At 39.3% G+C, this 22670-nt stretch overlaps 1 protein-coding gene across 2 annotated transcripts in view; it reads right to left on the bottom strand.

Annotated features, from left to right (window-relative positions):
- Window positions 1-1189: 1189 nt before the first annotated feature.
- Window positions 1190-22670, bottom strand: part of LOC115392568 (leucine-rich repeat-containing protein 4C-like) — a 65684-nt gene continuing 44203 nt past the window's right edge. The window contains exons 3-4 of one of the 2 annotated variants that reach the window (XR_003931861.1): window positions 15733-18133; window positions 1190-1217 (exon numbers count right to left, since the gene is read on the bottom strand). Coding sequence is in view for 1 of the 2 variants with exons in the window: in XM_030097267.1 (XP_029953127.1) it covers window positions 16136-18082 (1947 nt within the window). In the remaining variant the exon portion in view is untranslated. Of the gene's footprint in view, window positions 1218-15300; window positions 18134-22670 lie in introns of those variants that run through there. The other variant, XM_030097267.1, reaches the window with a different exon arrangement.

The raw sequence follows: 22670 nt of genomic DNA, 5'->3' as shown, positions 1-22670 counted from the left end.
GCTTGGTTGGGTTTTCCTTGCTTGTCTTTTACCTACATGTTGAAAAATAAGAATCAAATCCACATGACAAATGTTTTGTAAGACATTTATAACATGTAAATGACACAATAGCAATTCTGTATCCACATCTTGTTTCAAAAGCGACCACCAAGGTCACAGATCATCCACTGCTCAGCTTGAATGAAGAATATTGTGTCGGCTCTATTTGTAATGGACTTGGATGTTTTCCAGTTGTTCAGTAGTATCCCTGAAAACTTGCATTTAACTGTCATCCGCATTAAAGCTGTCTGCTAATAAACACTGCGGTGTGTTTTATCAAGCTGCCTCATTTGATTGCTAAACCCAGCCCACTGAGTTTAAAGCTTCCCGATGCACAGGAATATGAAATCAGTTTTTTTTTTAGATCACAAATGATTTCATATCATCAGTGAAATGTACTTAATGGCATATTTACAACCAAACAACTGTCTCGTAAAGTGCTCGAATCTAATATTTCAGCGCTTACAGGATATAGAAAGAAGAAAAAAACTTTGTAAATCAATAAATCCATATATAATAAAATTAGAAACACATCCTGTATGTCATGTATTGATAACAACACAGCAGGTTATCAGTCAAAATAATTGGTCTTCCTGCTGCTTGAAAGTAGCTGGAACAACCCTGCTCAATATCAATATTCAATACACTGGCCTCATAACTCATATAACATGATGCTAATGTCTGAGCTTTGTTCACATGCTCTCTAATATGTTTGTGTTACAGGCTTTACCAGAAGAACAAGGCTGAGAATGTATGGCTCATTAATCACTTCTCATGGAATTACTTTAACTGAAAGTATAACATTTTCTTGTAAAGTCATCAAGTTGTTGGTAGTTATAATAAATGTGCAAAAAAAAAAAAAAAAGATGCTTTTTTTTCAGCGTTGTAAAAGCCTCCAGGCCAAGAGTGATGCCTACGCAGCAAAGCAGCGTGCTATATATAAGGTCAGCTGGATATCTGAAAGAATAAGAATCTGATTTAGTTCTACTTCACTATCTTTAACATCCATCAGGAAGAAACCCATGATTTCTATTTTATTTTATTGGTCATTCTTTCTTTCAGTGACCGATTAGCACTAAATCACTCTTGCTGACTCAAGGTCTCTCCTTTATTCAGTCACAGCCCTGACGGAGAGGCCTCACACCTTCATCCTCCCTCAAACAAATAAATACATAAAACTGACCTTTTAGATTTACTTTCATGATTTAGATCAATTTAAAAGAAATATTAATAGCAATATTGTGGATATATGCTCCTCAGTTATCATAGAAGGATATATACATATATATATACATAATAGGAGACCTGGGTGTAATCGCTATTTTCAAACCTCCACGCAATCGCTCAAACCTTTAGAGGAAAGATTGTAGATGTCTGTGAACCTTCCAAAAGTTTAAATAAGATCTCCTATTTGAATTTCTGTTGGGAAAATTAACAGCAATTGGTGTAGATGAAAAGATTTTCAATGGTTTGTTACTACGCGAACTGTACATCGCCGGGTAAAGATGCCACCTGCAAATGTCTAATCACCTAATTAGTGGATGCTCCCTCACTGGGACGGTGAAATTGATTTTCACTGCTATGCAGATGACATGCAACTGTGCATTTACCTACCACCCAAACATAGGAGCAATAAACGGAACACAATATTGACTACATTATCCACTTGTAAATGTCATGAATCATTATCGAATGTGCATAACTCTTGCTCGCTGCTTCTCTGTTTACAACGTGACTGGTTATTTTGGGGTTTGGCTCATACGATACCAGCACCCCCAGGTCCTCCGACGCCGGAGGTCACAGGGACCAGGGCCAACACCATATGGAGTGCCAAGTGTGGCATAATCCATTGTTCAATAACTTCAATGGATAATGTCTCCTTGCTATGCAGCTGCTCGCCTTCTATAATTTATACTTTTGATTGGACGGAAGTCAGGATGTCAATATTTGCGGAAGATTTTCAGAATGTCACCTTCGACCCACTGATATGAAAGAGGCGGCTTGTTGAGCCACATGATGGTTTGTTTAGGATTCACAGATGGTAAGTTTGGCTGTTTATGACTAGTTTCAGGCATGATTTTCTCTTGGTTAAACAAAAGAAATAATTTGCAGTGTACCAGATAAATTATTTAGAGAAAAGTATAGTGTATGTTTTGATGCTGATCAAAACTGAACACTGTTTTGTTGTTGCTAGTTCATGTTATTCTTTAACTTATTCAATCACTTCCTGTAAAGCAAGGGATGTTGGGAGCCTTTGTCTCTGCTAGATTCCTCTGTCCTCCTAATCCTATATCCAAATTACAAACAAGAGTCCTAAAATCGCATAAAGGCATCTGAATGAATTTTAATCAAAACACTCATCCATCCATCCACTGATTTATCCAAATTAGGCTAGCAAGACGCTGGAGACAATCCCAGCTAATAAGGAAGGACACCTGATTTTATCATTTAATATTTTGCACAAACATATTTTTGAATGTTTTTTAAGGTCCGATTCACATAAATGTTTAATTCATTGAGTCAATGTTAAGTAATACAAGAAATGCAAACTGACGAGAACAGGGTCCGCGCACGGCTGGGTCTGAGGATGCTAAACAGGGTCGTTCAGTCAGTGCATCCCGCTATCACAGTTTCCACGGGAACACAGACACAGTTCACTGCAGCAGCCGACTCCGCCTCCAGTTATCACCCACACAGAAAGAAGCCTGACCATTATTACAGTACATTTGTTGAGTGTACATGTGCACATATGTGAGCGCTTAGGAGAGGCTGCGGCCGACCGAAGGCAGTGAATGGCTCTATTTATACGGCTGGTCACCCACATCTCCGCAGGCGAAATGCAGCGGAGTGGCTGCTTTGCTGCATTGCTGCAAAGTAAAAACATGGTAAACAATATCATATTAGATTATTGTTTTTTTCGGACTTTTTTTTTTTAAATAAAGGTTGATGGGGATCATTTTTATGATAGAAACTGAGTTGGTTGTTTTTATAAATAAACCGGAAACATGCACAGAGAGCAATATTCTTTAACAGTTGCAGTGATGAATACACAGACATTTACTTGGAGAGACGACAAGCGCATAACTACGTTTTTTAGAATCTCACGTCAAAAAAAAAAAAAAAAAGAGAGAGAGATTCCAGTTCAATGTAAGTAACAATGTAAGTATTGGATCAGGAAAGAATTGGGATACTCAAATCTGAAAAAAAACTGATACCGGTATTGGGGCCCAAAAACTCTTATCGAAACATTCCTAGTTCACACCTGATTTCTTTGCTTTTGAATTTTTCTTGTTATTTTTGCTTTTTGCTGGTGCAGGTTGACTTTGATAAAACCCATTAAATTGCACGTTTTGCATTTTCGTGCCTCCTCTTAAATAGTTCTCAGCTGATTTCCTAACAGAGGATTTCATGCAAATTCCAAGGCAGCTTTTGAAAGCAAAATTCTCTTGACCCCAGGACGGAGGTTTGACGGAGGTGTATCTAACTGTAATTTTAAGCGTTCTGCGGTCAGCCCACTGCGTTACTCAGAGATTTATTGAGCAAGTGGGCAATTTCACATTCATGAAAAAGCTTCATATTTTAGTCATGAGAACATTCTTAATGCATAAATTAATATGATTTTGAACATCACAAACACTCAGAATTTAAGAATAGAGGCTGGTGCAGATGGTACGGCTTGAGGCAGATGAAAGATGTTAGGCAACATTTTAAACTTTAACTTGACGTTTCTTTACTCATTCCTGTTAAATGCAGTTAAATTAACTCCTTGAACAGTGATGAGGATGACTTGATTGTTGCATACTATCAGAAAGACATGACTATATGCTCAGCACGTATAGGTGAGACATAATTAATTAAAGATTGAGACCTTAGACTGACATCCCTGTGGTAAAACTGTAATATCAAGTCGCTTGTTTAGTCCAAATGGCTCTTGCACCCTGTATTAAATGGCCATGGGCCATTTTGGAGGTATTGCACATTATTAGAATTTTCTGAATTTTTTTTGAATGTCGCAGAAAGATCACACTACATGAAATGCAATACATGACAGGGCGAGTAGTTTTCAGCATTCCTCCGTCCAGGAGGAGCTGAAAACAGTCGGTAGATTCCGGCACAGAGAGAAGCCAGCTGAGGTGGTTCAGGCCTCTGATCACTCGGCCTCTTGAAGCTGTCCTCTTGACGGTATGCCAGGCGCTGCAGCTGGACCCCAAGGTCAGTCCAGGAAGCGCCAGAGATATTATCTCTATTGGATAGCAGAGGAATATCTGGGGTACCCCCAGGATGATCTGGAGGAAGTAGGAGGACAAGAAAGACAAATCTGAGTATTTCTACCCTCTATAGTTCCACCATATACAGTCTAAAGAGAAGGCAAATACCAATGTTGGTATGTTTGTAGATATAATTAATACAAAATATAAAATGCAGCTAAATGATGCAATGACGCTTTTCCCTAATCCTAATGTTGATGTTTCGATCAACTTTCTTGCCTTGTCTAAGTGTCAAAGAGTCCTTGAACGAGACCATGAATCCCAAAGTGCTCCGACTGGTGTTCAAGCCCCATGCAAGCTGTGGAGGAGCTTCCGAGCCAGCTCTCCGTTCAAAGGATCGGATCTTCAGTCTGATGAATATTACTCAGAGTTCAGAGGTCTGGATGAGCTCTGCCAAAGCAGCTCACTGAGTAGCCCACAAGCCAACCAGTAATCCAACCAGTGCCGTGGGAAATTATTTCACAGAATCATCTGCGTTTGCTTACTGATTTTTTGCATATCCTGGCAAAACCTTGTAAATGTTTATGATGGGAATCAAACTGAATTTTTAAAAAAAATTATTCCAGAATATGATTTAAAGTGGTGATAATGGCAAGTGTTCATGCTGTGAATTCTTCAGCCAACGGTCAGTTGAGCTGTATGATCACATCTTCAACTCGTCTGATGTCTTGTCTGCTGACACGACGTGGCATCTGAAGGAAATGGGCAGCCTCTAACCTCAAAAGAAGCGCTGTTTTCACATCTGGCAGCTGATGGTCTCAGGGTTAAAAAAAACAACAACAATAAAGGCACACCATCAAATGAATGAAGCTTGTTGTAATTTATACAGTAATGATTAGCACGCACTTCATAACAAGTATCACATGGCCTTATTTTAAGTGTCATCTCTCTCTCCAGACATGATGTCATGTCTTGCCGTAGATACTTAAAAAAAAAAAAAAAAAATCCAAAGCATTTCTAAATTCAGCAAACCAGATGAATGCAGCTATCTTTTTCCCTCTGCACTGGTGCTCGCCACAGTTTTCTGCTGCTCCAAGAGGAGGTGCACCCCTCACTTTAATAACTACTGCTTTAATCCTCCTCAAGGGCTAAAGTCAATCACTGGTAACTTCACACAAGAAACATGTAAGAAAAAAAAAACTTTTATGTGTCTTTTTTTTTTTTTCTGGGCAGTCAGGGTCAGCAGTGCTTACAGTTTTTCACAATTGCTAAAACACTAAACCCCATTGCCTGAACCAAACTCTCAGTGGCCTAAACTCATTTTTCGAATCAAACACTCTTTTGGCAAAAACTTAAACACTGTTCAGGTCCTATGCTCAATTTTCAAAACCCATCTGCTCTTTTTTGCAAAACCTTAGACACATTCTCAGTCACTAAACACATTTCACAACATTTTTGCTAAATTGTACTCACTGGCAGCAAAATGTGAACACAACTCCAACACAGCTGTCATCTTTTACACACAACAACTCAAAACTGAACACACACGTTTCTAATGATGTGATCAGAGCAAGTGTGCACAAAGACAAGATGCTGGAGACTGAATCTCCATGACCATGACCATGCAGTAGTCTGCTTTTGTTATGTATTTATTTTTTGTTATGACTGTGAATTTAGATATCACTTTGACTTAGATGCTTTTTTTTTTTCCTAAATGCATTTTCAATATGTAAAATAAAAATTTTCTGTGCACTACACACTCTGAAAACGGCTGGTTACTGTAAAAATAACCCACATTGGGTGGAATTGCTGACCCAGCGCTGGGCCCAAAAGGGACCGAGCCAATGCTGGGTTATTTCTACCCAGCCATTTGGGTTGAAGAGTTGACCCTGATGCTGGGTCAAGATTTACTTTAGATTTACTTTACTGTGAAAATGTAAACCCTTAGAATTCAGAAACACGTGCCCTCTGCCATGCAAGGCTGTCAAACCCTCCACTGGAAGCCAGCTGGGGTTCAGTGCAGTTCATTGACATGTAGAGGAAAAGATTTGAACTAACAACCTCACAACTACAAGACAACCACTCTGCCAACTGAGCCACAGCCACACATGCATAGGGGGAGGGATGTCTCATATGTCTTTTCCTTCTTAGCCATTTCAATAATCCTCTGTGAGAACACAGGACTCCAGTTTTCTGTTGCGTATGTTGTTAGAAGTCTCCAGATGCAAGAAGGACAAGGAGCTGCAGGAGTGTTCAAAATGGTGATTTTGTTCAAATCATCAATTCACTCTGCTGGGTCGACACAATTCATCTAATTTGGGGTAAAAGTGACCAAATTTGCACAAAATCTAGGGCTACCCAGGAAATGTGTTGGGAAAATAACCCAGCAGGTTAGAGTGTGGACTGCTTGCTGTGTCCTCAGTTATTTCATGTAGTGTCTAATGAATGATCTGAAGTGAACATGTTTTTACCTGCTGTGTGTAAGATCTGAACACATAGTGTGGTTTTGATCACAAGAGAACTGGTTTTGAGGTGATAATTCGATTTTGACAGAAATGTCTGAGGTTTTTGTGAATGTAGTGTGGATTTTTGGATTTGTGTTTAAGGTTTTGAGAAAATGGATGGAGGTTTCAAGAAATGTGTCTTAGCAATTGTGAAAAACTGTAAAATGCAAACAGGCTAATATAATTTAAAAAAAATCATTGTATAAGACAATCTTAACCAAGAGATACTTTGTTTGGTCAGGTTGAAATCCTGGTTGCAGCAGAAAGAGCATCCAGCAAGGTGCACTGACTTCTGTGACTCTTTAATCTGGATTCTCTGGGTGTGGCAAGGAGTGTCCGCTCAATGGACCGGTAGTTACGAATCAGCTCATGCCTCTTAGACTTTTCCCATTTTGAATCCTGACAGACGACCTTTCTGTGGAGTTTGCATGTCACCCTGTCTGCATTAGTTTTCTCCAACACTTTAAAACATTGCTTTTCAGGTTAGCAGCCCTAAATCGCCCCTATATGTCTCTGTGGCCCGAAGTCAGCAGGGATCGGTTCTGTTTTACGTCCAAACCAGGGGCGAGTCGCACTGCACACTGTAATAAATGAATCTATGGCCATGTAAATTATAATCAATTTAATAGGGAAATGATAATCAATATTATTATGCTCTTGCTTTTGTCATAATCATTTGATTAAAAAAAACATAAAAATGTTAGGATAAATATCTACTTATTTTAGTTAGACAAAAAACAAGCATTTTGTTTATGTGATTCCAAACACAGAGATAAATCAATGAATCCAACTTAATGTTTTTGAACAGTTTTTAATTGAGAACCACTTCCTGTTGAAGCAGGAAGTTGTCTTTTGAATGCTGCCCGCCTACAAGACACTTGAAGGCTTGCATGGTAAGTCTCCAGCTTTTTCCATATTTCTCTGCAATATGACAATTATTAACTAAGTTGTAGAAATGTACATTATTTTCTCATGTAAAAAGTATCGAAATAATATTTAGGTTGCAGATAGGTTACAGTTTTCTGCGGTTACCTTTCCTATGCTTCTTTAATAGGCTATTGTTAATACATTAAAATTGTGTAAATAACTTTCACCGAGTGAAATGTTGAGAGATGAAGCTGAAGGTATAGGTTGTCTTGTCTTTCTTTTCTTTTAAGTTTTTATTTTTTTTTCAGCCCGGTGTCGCGAGATTGTCATATATGCAGATATATGTTCGATTTGAATGTATTACTTGGCGTCCTCGCGTATCTAGACACCTATATCTAGATATCTATGTCTATATGTCTAGGCGGTAGTGTGACATAAGCAGGACCTATGGAAGCTGCAGTGTTGTTGTGTGTGTTTTTTCGACTGCCGATTCGAACGCATGTTTCTGATCCCTGCTACGTAGATGTAGGTGTCTAGATATGCGTGAACGCCAAGTAGTACATTCAAATCGAACATATATCTGCATATATGACATATCTGGCGACACCGGGCTGTGGTGGAGGAGAGGCTGAGTGGACCGTGATGAAATATTGTTGAGACTAATGAGTTTTTGGACGATTAAAGCCGTTTTAGGAGTGGATATACACATGCCCCATCTGCTAACAGTATAGGGATGTGCGCCGCTCAATTTTGGATCTAACTTTCTCCTGAAGCACTGTTTGGATCAGAAAAGCCTTCTGGGTGAGTATATTGTTGTACTTCATTCTATAAACAACGTGAAAACTGTTTAAACCGAACCTATGCTTTAAGTATAGCAGGTTCAAAGCATTTAACACACTTTGGGATCAGACTTTTGCTCTGAAGTACACATTGTTATGGTGTTACCCTACAGTTTAATTCAGGACCCCACCCCCTCTTTTTCAGCTTTTTTTTACATGCTGCATTTGTCAATATCTACAGATTACACTGACTGACGATACCTGCGTGGAAGAAAAAGTAGTGTGTTCATACGTTTTGCTTAATGTGGAGTGTTTTATTTTCTTGATTTTTATTATTGATATGGTCTCCATGCACTTTATTACACTTTCATTTCATTGGATGATTTCTGTATATTTATTTTACCCATCATTTAACTACTGCCTTTTAAAAAATAATGGACAGAAAACCAAGGATGTGTCAGCTTAGGTATTCAAATGTTGGGTTGTATCATTTGCACTATACTGTGGTCAAGCATTCATTGTACTGTTTCAATTTTAGGATGCTGGCGGCATTTAAAATAAAGTCAAGAGTTCTACATTAATGGTTGAATTTGCGATTAATTAAAAATAAGATTTAATTGACATAATTAACGGGGGCCACACGGTCGTGCAGTGGTTAGCGCTCCTGCCTCACAGCAAGTAGGTCCTGGGTTCAAATACCAGCCGGGGTTCAGGCTTTTCTGTGTGGAGTTTGCATGTTCTCCCCGTGTGTGCGTGGGTTCTCTCCGAGTACTCCATGTCCAAAAACATGCATTTCGGATTAATTGGTCACCCTAAATTGCTCCTAGGTATGAATGTGTGAGTGAATGGTTGTATGTCTGCGTATATATGTGTCAGCCCTGTGACAGACTGGCGACCTGTCCAGGGCATACACCGCCTTCGCCCACAGCAGCTGGGATCGGCTCCAGCCACCCGCGACCCCGAAAGGGAAGAAGTGGCAGATAATGAATGAATGAATAATTAAATAAATTCATTGATTAATTTAGATGATTATTACTAAACTGTATATCATTGAAGTGTAGAATTAAATTAATTTTCATAAATACTGCTAAATAATTTCTAAGTTTCAGCTTATTTCAATTCAAATTAATATTTTAGTTTAGTTATCAGTTAATTCACTTATGTTTTGAATCAGAATTTACTCATTTTAAATGTGTAATTATGAAACGCCTTATTTCACTTAAATTTACTCAATATCAAACATAGTTGAATTTAATTAATAATATTGCTTGTAATGTGTTGCCTTAATTTTATTGAGTAGATAGGGGGTACTTTTTTTTACAGTGCAGAGGGTTATGGTGAATGAATGAGCAATGCTACAACACCACAGATTATTCTGTTATAAGTTTTCGCTGAATATTTCTCCATCCATGATATCAATATCCCTGACTTTTTCCAGCAGTTTGACAATACACACATCTGGAATTTAATACACTTCAGAAATTAGTGGTTCTAAAATCATTAATTAATCACATCCCTCTCCAATTTTAGTCAGTTTTATGGTTTCCTTTTATTTTTCTTCAATTTTACCTTCTGTCTTCCATTTTTTTATTCCAAGGTTTATTTTCAACTAAGGCATGCTGTGGCTGGATATTACTTTATGAACAAACACAATTGTTTGCTCATGTGAAACGTAGTTTTTTTTTCAAGTGACATATTCTACAGTCTTGCATCTGAACTAAAATATTACATTAAAAAACACTGGCATACTAAATGAAGCACTGGCATTAAGCATCCATTAAATTATCCGAGCCTGAGGAGCAGAATAAATAAGAAAATGAGGAGTTTAATGGTGCATTAGTGAAGAACTAGTGGAACAGGCCCTGGGCTGTGTTTTGAACAGGCAACTATTATGAAAACCAACCTGTCAGACACTTCAAAGAACAGACCAGTCTGCATTCGCACTGTTTCCATAGGGAGGATGCAACTTGTTGAAGAGCTGCTGACTTAAAAGTAGGAACAAGTTTGCATGAGTTTACGGAGAATCTGTGACATGAAGCAACTTTTAAATTAAGTTAAAGAAATATTTTTGTCTTGAGTATTTTGATACAGAAGTGGAAAGATTGTTGTTTTCCATTGTACCTGTTTGTTTATGTGTCCTGCAGTTGATATATTTCTCATCAAGTATAGTTTAAATTCATTTCTGAAGCATATTTTCCAGGTTTTAGCTTTAATGTCAGAAATTCTCGCAACACATGGGAGATATTTACTTTTACACACAGTTTAGATGCTGTCCAGACCATAGATTTTCTCTTGGTAGAAACAATTCATCCAGTGGAATGAGCAGTGGCCATCAAGTCTATGGTGCAAGGTTCAAAGAGTTGTGCGTCAAACCCTCAAAAAGGGATCAGAAGAAAAGAGACCTACCTGAATTTCCTCAGAGCTGTGATGCACAGGCGGCCTGTCCAGGGGCGTATACCCTGCTTTAGCTGGGTTCAACCCTGGTGCCCCATCACCCTGTGTTGCATAAGGAAGACAGATGGATGGATGGATGGATGGATGGGTGGATGATGTATTTGAAAGATCACACATTTTGCACATGTCCTGACATCATTTGTTTACATACTGTGTGTATGTTTATATCTTTTAATCAAGTGGTAAATCTGTAGGTCGACATCAGCACATCAGTGACTTGAAGCATGTTCAAACGCCGTCAGCCAAATTGAGCGGCAGCTGTTCGCATATGTAAGGCAAATGGTGACATAACTCCACCTACTGGAGTCAGAAGTCAACATCCAGGATGTCCTCTGCCAGTGGACAAAATTCACATAGTAAGGAAAGCTATCTCACCATGCACTGATGGATCCGCTGACTCCCTGAGCTACAGTATAGCCGCGCAGATACTTCGTTTACTTGCCACTCCTCCCACTACAGAGTAAATATTTGCGCATAGCTTTTGATTTGTTAAATGAGTTCATCAAAGGATGCTCAGAATTCTATTATTCGTCTAATTATCAAGTGAAACAATAGCTTGTGAATAGCAATAATGTAGAAAGTGCTGTGAGAAACACGAGCATCCTATTTGTCTTGTAGTAAATACTTGACATGAGAACCTAAAATGTGTTGTCTTTAAATATATTGTATCATTAGTTTTCCATTAGCTTTTAAACACACATTAATGACAATAATTTAGTAGATGGTGACAGTTATTATTCTAACAGGGAAAATAGCTGCTCAGACGCTGTAAATATGTATTTCTTTTTTATTTATTATTTTTTTTGTATATGTTATTGATTGATCTCTTTTGGGAGAAATATAATGACAATGGTAGTTGTCCAAATTGGTGTCAAGATAGATTGCTGGGTCGATGAAGGGAAACTAGAAATAGTACTACCCAGGAAGACACACTGGAAACCTGAAAAACGGACATCTGTGAACCGAGAAACGCAAATCTGCTTCTCCAGGCCACCGCTACACCTTTCTTGTACTGAGTAAGTACTGGACTGGACCACTTTTTGTCATCAGAACAGCCTTAATTCTGTGTGGCATGAACTCAAGAAGGTGCTAGAAACATCAACCACATCGCAAATTCTCACCCTCCCATCTGAACGTGGCAAAAAGTCAAGATTAATAAGACAAGAAAATGTCTTGCACTGTCCAGTATTGGCGGGTCTGTGCAAGATGTAGCCTCAGAGAGCCGTTCTTGTCTGACAGGACTGGCATCGGATAAGTTGTAGCCCATCGGCTCCAATGCATTTTGCGGTCAGAGATGCTTCCCTCTGTGTGTATAATGGCCGATTATTTGAGTTATTGTTGCCTTTCTGTCATCTTGAACCAGTCTGGTCATTCTCTTCTGACCACTGGCATCAACAAGGCATTTTTTCATGTTGAGAACTGCCGCTCTGGAGAAACTCCCAGAAGAACAGCGCTCGAAATGTTCAGACAAAGCCATCTGGCCCCAACAGCCAACCAGCCACATTTGAAGTCACTTAAGTCGCCGTTGTCCTCCATTCTCATGCTCAGTTTGGACTTCAGCGGCTAATCACACTTCCAACATGTATTGATCACTGCTCTGTGATTGGTTCATTCACTATTTGCATAATTGTGCACTTGAAGTGTTCGTGTAATTCGATAATCTTGCGGATAACACATGAAAGCAAGAATTGGACAATACAGAAAAAACAACAATAGTTTATTTTAACCATATTTTGTGTATGAACTACAAACTCTGGTCTCTATAATCATCTCCATATTTTTTAAAGGTCATGAAAGAATGCTTACATGAAAATCAATCTCTTATTCTTTTACAGCATGTTTCTCTTCTTTTCACTTTTAGAACAGGTTGTTGGCACATGTAAAATCAAAAATGTTAAAAAAAATTCTTTTTTTTGATTTTATTTTCAAAATGTCTTTTTATATAAATCTACCACTAGAACAGCATTCCCTCTCAGAAAGAAAAGAGAAAGTAATGTGAAAAGGAATATTGACCAAAATACTTAGATAGCTTACATACATGAGACAGCTTGACTAAAATGCAACAAATTTACCAATGAAACTTTCAGATGGTGTAACTCCAACGAAACAAAAAAAAAAAAAAAAAAGTCACAATTCGGAACAAAAGCTGAGTGAAAGTGTGATCTCCGTCCCACCACCTCCAACTGAGCACAGCAAAATGAGACACGCTCGAGTCATTCTGTGGTTTACAAATGTGACTTAACACAAGTGCAATAATGGGATAAAGAGTGTTCGGGTAGTGAAAAAAGAAAAAGAAAAAGAAAAAAGCATCACATAGGGCAATCAATTACAGCATTCAGTCTGGATTATTACCCCGGGACCTCATTTTATTTAGAAAATCTATTCCCCATATCTGAGTGCAGCACATTCACTCTGAACAGCTAAAGTATTGAGTTGAACTTAAATTTACAGAATAAATCAGAACTACCTCGATCATCAGATTGTATAAAAACATACAGTGGGCCTTCTGACTGATTAAATATAACAACAGCTACCTGCATTTGCTTCCCAAATGTATCAAAGTTCCCATTAATAATTTCTGTTCCAGCATCCATTTGTATATATATATATATATTTTTTTTTTATTTGGCAGAGACATAAATGTGATAATTAAATAAAATTATGCCATTTCCCGCAGAACTAATATTATAACATTTCCTCTGTATTTGGAAAATATCTAAGTGAAGGGGTAATTTGCTGCAGTAACCTCACAAATTGTAGCCAATGAATATTCACATAAACAGCCGATGCAAGAGATCACAGACACACACCCCAGGTAATAGTAGGTCTCTGCATTGTTATTATTATCTTGTTTACATTCATTCAGTTTAATTACCTTCCGATGCAAACCGGCACTTTATCTCATATGCTGAATTTGAAAAATGGTAAAACATAAAATTACGGGGAGCATTTCATTTTTGTGTGGACATAATAATCCCATTTGAGTTGAGAACATCCACTTAAATTATTAATAGTGGCTGTAAAATACTTGCAGTTGACATTTAGTGAGTTTTCTCCTGAATAAGTGTCAATAAACTCCAGTCAATTTATACTCTGCTGTTCTCTATATTGACTTTGAGTGAAGAAGGTACAGCTTGCATGGTTGAACCAGTTGAAGATCAGGAGACTTTAACATGACAGGATTTTACATAGAACATTAGAATTAACAAATACAGTATTGCCTGTATTATTTGTTCAACTGAACAGACCACCGATGAGTTTAAGACTTCTCTGCAGATTTATCTGAAGTCTAGTTGATAATTCAAACATACTGTATTTGTAAAAACCACAACTGGATGCTCTAAGCCAGCTGTGACCCACACAATCTGACCCTCAAATGTTCGGATTCCCCCATTTTCCCCACGTGTCAACAAGTTTGCTTCGATCCAAACATATCCCATCCACAGACAGGTGCCGTGACAAAAAGATAAAGGATGCTACTCTCCTCACCGGTCAGTGGTCATAATGTTATGGTTGACATGTGTATTTATGAAATCTTCATGGAAAACAAAGGCAAAAATATCAGTAGCAGTAGTTTGTGTGAGGCTACCATATAAAAATTCTTACTGTAAAACCTTAATGTAATAAAACCTCAAAACTGAGTTAGGCGTGACAGTCGCCTGACCTTTTTATTTTTTACCGTTGAGCAAAAACTGCACTTACATGCTAAATATAAATCTCGGGCCATCTGCCAAATGTCTGTTTAACCAATGCATTTACAGTGCCTGGCACCACTTCCCTCAGTGCAGGCTTTGAAACGGTTTCCAAGGTATGGACGCCTGCAGAGCCGTGTCCACCCAAAGCCCAGGGGCACATCAATTAAAATGGAAATGATGTTGCTGCTTGGAGGAAGAGGAACAGGCAGGTGTAACCCAAACATCTGGTTGATGCCCGATCCCACACATTCACCCCTAAAGCCTCTTGCAGCATAAGCCTTGCCACTCAGGGCCAAGTCCTGTGGTTGGCAGGGGCAGGGTGTGAATCCGGGGCTGCCAGCTACTGCCCATGTGGAAATGTGGTGCACAGATGACAGGCAATGTGCTCAGACAGCTGTATAAAGGGTTTAAGCTCTTTCTTTAGCTCATCGGTCTGTTTCTGACAGTACCGCCGCAGTACTGCAGATGAGGTAAGGGATCCCAGCATGAAAAAGGTGGCTTCAAAGCAATCATCTCCATATGCAACACTACAAAGCGCAGAAAGGTAAAGGTGAGGCCATGAAGCACTGGAAGCCTTTGGAGGCAGTGAAGTTTCGTCAGAATTAAACAACTACATTTACGCGGACGTGTTGCCTTTAAAATTCAGGCCAAATTACGTTGTTTCTACAGAATGAAATAATGCTAACACTCTCAAACAAACTCTGAGTTTAAATCTCTCCCAAAGAAATCAATGAGATCTTTTATACAATATTCAGAATGAGCTCCGATTGGGATAACAATACACTGCATATACATTAGGTGCATTGAATTATTGATCAATGTAATTTCACTGAACACAGAATGTTGTTCTGTCTGTAAGCCTCAGCTTTAACCAATGAAAAAGGCAGCTTGCAATTTCTTAATATCCCCAGTCTAGTGATGACAGAATAGAGAGAGCCTATGGAAGTGGCAAATATAATTAAGCAGTGAGTTGTAATCAGATTCGATCGTTGGAAGTTCTGCCACTCACTGTAAAATAATGAGCGTCTCAGTTACAGACGGTCACAAAAAAGATTTCATCATTTAATCCACAGCTCGGGAAAATCATTTATGTGCTCTAGAGTTCTTTGATACATCCAGAAAACTAGGTTACTATCTTGCCTCCTCACAAATTTGCAGCAATACCCCTCTCCCTAAAAATAAAAACAAGAATGAAATTGGAACAATAATTTGCTTCAGGAATTTTCTCTGCTGACAGTTTTAAAACATATTACTAAACCAATGCTGTGATATGAGAGGAATTAAAAAGCAAAAATAAAACAACACATGAAATAAGTGCTGAAAAAATAATTGCAGAATACAGTTTTTTCTTGATTTAACCACAATATTTTTTCTTAAATAAATAACTTCTGTTTTGTAAAGACACTTTTTGAAACAGTAGACATACTCTAAATCCCAAAGTCATTGAAATAACATCACCAGCCACTGATTTGTCAAACACATGAGTCTGTTCCTCCGTGTTTGAGCCACAGTCCTTGCATCCTCTTGTCAGGAAAGTCCTGTCAGTAATGCCTCGAAGTAATTCCATCTGTAATGTCTCGCAAAAATTATTAGATTTGGGTCTCTTGTACATTGTCTTTCGAGCTGGCCCGGATTAACAAAGGTTCGTGCGCTGAGCTGTGTATGGAGTTGATAGTGGAGGCATGGTTGTACGCGGCCTTGTAGGCGTTGTAGTGGTTGAGGTGCTCGTGCTCGAGAGGAGGCAGAGTCAGGTGGCCCTCCATGCCCGGGCCTCCCGTTACGCAGTCCTCGTCCACGTTGATGATCTCGATGGTGCGCGTGGGCGCGTGGTGGTTCTGCTGGTGGTGCTGCTTGCGCATCTTGTAGAAGATGATCAGCATGACGGCTGCCATGAGCGTGATTGCGACGAAGCAGCCGATAATGATCTTGGTCGTCTTCATGACTTCGTCCAAGCCGTTGAGGGAGCCGTCCACTCCCGTCTCTGTGACGGGGATGGTGTACGTCTTCTCCGTGGCGCGGGTCGACGGCGGGGTCCGGACGGTCGTCGTGGTCGTAGAGGTGGATGAAACGAACTCCCACGTGCCGGCGGAGGGAGTCGGGCCCACCTTCTGGTGCACAGTCGTGGTGAAGCCTTCATTATGTGGCGTTTCTATTGTCTCCACTGTCACTGTGGTGAAGTAGCTGAAGCTACTGTTCTCTGTCGAGGACACGTTGAGTGTGGCAGATGCCGTCGTGTTACCTGCAGAATTACTCACCATGCACGTGTATATGCCAGTGTCCTGCATGGTAACGTTGGTGAAGTTCAGTGTGCCGTCATTCAGCACGGAGATTCTGACCTTGTATGCGCCGTGTGTCATGATGGAACCGTTGGGCGTGATCCAGCTTACCGAGGTCAAGGAGCTGGCTCTACATTTCAACTCTGCAGCGCTTCCCTCTGTCACATTTAGGTCTGCTGGCGGCTCCACAATAACAGGAGCATAACAGTGAAAGTAATTCTGGTCCAGCTCACCGATGTACCGTCCCTTGTGAGCCGTGGGTGAGCTGCAGCGGGCACAGCAGCTGGTGTTCGCTGGTACCATCTCCTTTAGCCACCAGCTGAGCCACAGGATGTCACAGTTGCAATTCCATGGGTTGTGGTGCAAGTGCACTCTTTCCAGGTGATGTAAAGGGGTGAAGAGATCATGGGGCAAAAGGGTAAGGTTATTGTGGGCTAAATTGAGCTCCACTAGTGACTGCAGGTCATCGAAAGAGTTCCTCTCTATGGTCTGGATCTGAGCATGCATCATCCACAGCTTCTGCAGGTGGATGAGCCCTTTAAATGAACCTGGCCGGATGACGGATAACTGGTTTCCTGACATCTCAAGTTCATCCAGCTTCACCAGGGGAATAAGATTGGGAATTTCTTTCAGATTGCACATTCCCAGATTTAAGTAGCGTAGATTGCTCAGCCCTTCGAAAGCCCCGTCAGATATGTAGGAGAGCCGCTTGAGCTCCCCGAGGTCCAACCGTCGTAATGAGGGCACTCTGTTGAAAGCATAAGAGGGAATACTCTCTATGGGGTTATTCCTCAGCCAAAGCTCCTTTAGTTTGGACAGGTACTCAAATGCCCCGTTTGGGATGGTGGTGAGCCGGTTATCAAAAAGCTCCAAGGTATTGAGGCTGGCGAGTCCATTGAAAGCGCCGAGCTCAATTTTGCGTATGTGGTTTTTGCTCAGCTGCAAAATCTCCAGATGTCTGAGGTGCTTAAAGCTGTCCACCTTTATGACCTGAATGAGATTTTCTTGCAGATTCAGGTAGCGCGTGTTGGTAGAAATGCCATCGGGAACATCCCGCAGGCCTCTGCGGGTGCAGATGACTTTGCTGAACTGGTTGCTGCAGGAGCAGACCGAGGGACACGTCTGAGCACGGACCAGTCCGGCCACCACCAGCAGCTGGAGGGCCAGGAGCAGCACAAACAAAGGGTCGGACAAGGCCCGGTTCCACCTAGGACCTCGCATCGTCTGCTGCTGCTGAGAGGAGGTCATCTTGTTTAACATTCATAATTCACTGACTGGTCTTCCACTCTTTGGAAAGAGGATTCGGGCCCACTGCAATGAAACAAAAGAGAGAGACAAGAAAAAGGATTGTTAGTCGAATCGAGCAGAACTCTGTGTGTGACTTCCATTAATTTACATTTCAATACTCGAAAAAGAAAAAAAAAAAAAACAAAGGAACAAACAATGTAACAAGAGCGAAAGAGAAAAATGGTCAGATTTGAAGGTTTCCGACTCACACCCACACATAAACCAAAGCATGATCGAGAGCCTCGCAACCATTTTTGTTTTCGAGCGCACTGTCCTCGCGCTCTCCGTCACGTAAAACAAAATCACAATAAAACTGCAGACATCTGTGCTGTATCTCTGCGGAAGGAGGAAACGGAGGGAAGAAAAGCGGCTCTGACTGCTGTGTTGTGTGATTTATATTTGAGACTGAGGGGACATAAATAATAAGGAAGCTTGCCACCCACCAGTCCTTCAATCGAGTTGAGATATCTGGAAACGTCTGATTACAACTCACAGTTCCTCAAAGGCATGGAGGCGACTGGAATGTCAAACAAGTAAGCCAAAATGGGAGCAGGGAATTTGCTCGTGCGGCTCTTTATGAATAATGCTGGAAAATGTGGTAACACAAACAATACATTTTTTATGTTGGGAATGTATGTATGAAAGAAAGATGGTGCCGTGACAGCTGGATGTTAACTTCTAATGCTCCTATTTATTCCTCAAAGTTGTTGTTGCAAGCGTCGTCTCTGTTGCTGCTCAATGAAAAACAGTTGCTTTTCATACAGTATACATCACAGGCGTAAACAATACGGATTACTTCCAATAACAGATATCTGATAAGACAAAAAGTTCAGTGAAATGTTTGATTTTGGTTCATTTTTAGAGGATAATACAGAGTTTGTGCAATCGTCCTTGTTACAGCTAGGAAATGGTTGAAATCAAAGTCCTATTTTCTGAAGGTTCAATGAAAAAAAAAGATGGTTTTGAGTCATAATTTGAGTCATCATGTTTTATTTTAATCGGTTGGGATGGTTTCAAATGCTGCAGCGTACACCACTCACACACCGGTGGAAATGACAAGCCGGATGGAAAAAGACGGAAATGATATCGTGGTCATAATAATAACAGCATGCGCTGATGAACTACAAATAATGTATTTCTAAACTAATAAATTCTATGCATTAAGCCTTAAATCTTTAAATATACATTTTCCAGAAGCAACTTCTTACAGATTTTTTTTTAAATGCTGCAATAATGACATTGCATTTCTGCCATTGCAGTTCCATGTTGTTGAAATTACATTTGGATTAAGATGTTAATAATGGTCTCTCCATGATATAAGCCACATCTGGAACCAGGCTGCAGTCCCTCACTGCCGTTTGAACCATTGCATTGTCAGACTTTTCCAACCTCAAAGCATTTTGCCGCTAACAGCTGGATCCGTAACGTGATTCATTACTGAATCTGAACTGAATTTGAAAGGCGCCCCATAATTAGATCTTTACACACTTAATCAATGATCGGTCATTAACTATAAACACAACTGAGCAAATGGTTTAACTCACCCGAAACCAAATGTGGTTGAGGGAAATGTGTCAGTAGATGAAAGTAATAAATAACCAAAGCTGTAATTCCCCTGGAAAATGAATCTGTTAAGAGGTAACTAACATGCTAATTAGATTAGCTTGTTTAGGTATGAGGTGTCTGCATGATTTTAACAAGTTACTAATAAAATGCAGAGAGCAGAAACTGTTCTTAATCATTTATCACACACACACACACTGCTTGCTGTATACATAAGCATCTGTTAAGTTATGCAGAAACAATATCATCATTATATCGTATAACAATATTTGCTTATCATGCAGTTGCCAGAATTAATTCCTTGCATATTTCATTTTTAACATAACTGTGTGGTTGTTGCTTACTTTATACTCTATGTAAAATACAGCAGGGCCCTATGGGCAGGTCGAACGTGAGTCATGCCTCACACAACATTTATAGAGTCTCTAATCTACCTGACCTGAATGTTTCTCTGGATGTAGGAGGAAAGTGGAGCACATTCAGAAAAAAAATCAATGTGAACATGGTGAGAAAGAAGTACACTCCAAACAGAAGGCGGTGGAGTTACGTCTGCTGGTGTTACACGATAAATATCAATCAAAAAGAGTGTACTGTTAAAATACACAGCGCTCCAACCAGTCTGTTCATTTTGAGCTCAGACTTTATCTGTGTTAAGGTTGTGAAGCGCACCAAAGCTCAGTGAAAACATGCAAACTCTACCGAGAAAGGCAGGAATTAAACCACAGGTTGCTGCACCGCCCTGCAGCCTCAAACAAATACATCAAATCTTAAAAACAGTCATCAGGGGATCGCTACCTCTCAAATCTGTTTAAACTTCTAAACAGTGTAATCGCATCAGCTCAAAGACACAAGAGTTCTTTGGGGAAGAGTTTAATGAATTAAAAGAAACACTTGCGATATTTAAAGACTCTAATTACAAACATAACTTTATTTGTATTGACAATGAGTCAACTCTCAGTGAGGAGAGCTTTTAAAAAGCACATTCACGAAATTAAATATTCAACTTTAAAGATGAGGGGTTTGCTTTAAAGAGACCAGAGCAAACACACTCCAAACTGACACACGCGCACACAAACAAACACAGTTCAAACAACTATGAGAGATACTTGAAAAATAATACATCACATAACGCTGACACACATATATTTTTTTTTCTTTTCCAGAAATTGGGATATTCCTGCCTTCTTAAACCACAGCTGCTTTAACGCGAACGTTGCCGTCGGATCACAGTGTTTTCTGCTCAGTGTTCCGCACACAGCATAATCTGCAACAGAAAGCTCTTCACTTAAGGAGCAGGCTATTACTGTAACTACTGATTAATTGCTTGATTACTGACTCCATTAATTCTTCAATTACAAAATTCAAATTCCGAGCAGCCGGAGCCCGGGGGTGACGAAACAGTGTGTTTTCATGCAGGGGAGACCATGCAAATATGACAGGGGAATTAAAAAGGAATTAAAACCCGGAAAAGTATTAAAAAAATGAAGGGGAACATTTTCATAAACATATACGATCAGACATGAACAATTATTTTACAAGGTGAAATTCCATCAATTATATGACTACTGTTCTACTGTTGTCACTCAAACCACGCTATGGAGCATGTTAGAGAAAAGAGCAGCCCTAACTTCAACCAAAACATTTTTCATGTGAAACTTCACAATATAAAATTGCTGATGATGAATTAAACACCTAAGTTCTAATTCAGCGATCTGCCCTTTGCAGTCAGAAAACCCTCACGGTTTCCTTCTCGGACCAGTGTGACGCGCCAGGTGGAGCCAAAACTGCAGCTCAGACAGCGAGAGGTAGTCATTATCCAATCAAATCAATCCTTTTCTAAAACAAAGAACAGATCAGAAACAAACCTACAACCTACAACCTACAACCGGTTACAATATCATTTTATTTAACCTTCAAGTGACCGAGTGGGGTCATTTATGCACCTTTTTTCTCATTTTAATCAGAAAAAAGCCTTCTACCATGAACTTGTCAATCTGTTTGTCCTCCATTTGTTCACAGAATTTTACAAGAATCGGCCGATTCATGTGACAAATAAAATCCAAACTTGTGAGATTTTCAACGTTATAGCTTTTTGTAATTTGCCAACTGCAATCATAGGATTTTACTGTTTGCAGGAAGCACGGCCAACAGACCTAGAAGAGCAAGATTTACAGCTGCACAAGCATTGGGAATGATCCTTGATGACCAGAGTGAGGATGAAAATGGCTTTTTATTACTATTTCTTTATCATATACAATTATTTTGTTAACAGAAACATGATTCTCTCAAAGGTCTGACTGATGGGCTCATTGACATTTGTGTTAAAGTATTTCCATATTTGCTCATCAGCGGTTCTTCTATATTTTGATGCTATAATTATCCTACCAGGTTGTAAAACACATTTTATTCAAAGAAAGATAACTTTCTAAGATAAATCCTAAAAAATTATTTATATATAAGTACTCCAATATAAAGTCAGTAGGGTCATAAATGACCCCACTCCTCATATTAGTTACTACAATAGTTTGGTCCCTTGAGGGCTAATCTTATTCCAATTCAATACTTTGCTGAGTTTTCTGTTGATTCAATTAAGCTTCGTTTTAGCCCCACCACATTTTTATGTTAACAAACCCTGAACAAGATTTATTTATTCAGTACTGATTCAATTTTAATTCTGAATTTTTGAATGTGAATACAATACAATGTAGAAAAAGCACACCCTCCATTTTAGTCTTTTGTTTCCTCTGTCCATTTTTGCTGTTTTCAAAAATTGTAGAATTTTCTTGACTTTGATGTTTTTTTTTTGATGTATCCGTCAAAAAAAATCTAATATCTTATCTGCTGCTTTCAGACAACAATAACAAAAAAAGTCTACAAAATTTTTGGAGTATTTCCATAACTTCATGTTTAATCGCTTCAACAATATGATTCTGATTGAATGAATAATAAATTGCAGTTAATAAAGCTTTCTTTGGAATATTTACTCTTTAATAGCTCT

Source organism: Salarias fasciatus, chromosome 7 (assembly GCF_902148845.1).
Source record: "Salarias fasciatus chromosome 7, fSalaFa1.1, whole genome shotgun sequence".
Lineage (NCBI taxonomy): Eukaryota > Metazoa > Chordata > Actinopteri > Blenniiformes > Blenniidae > Salarias > Salarias fasciatus.
The sequence above is the reverse complement of the archived record's forward strand: the minus strand, read 5'-3'. Positions and strand labels throughout refer to the sequence as shown.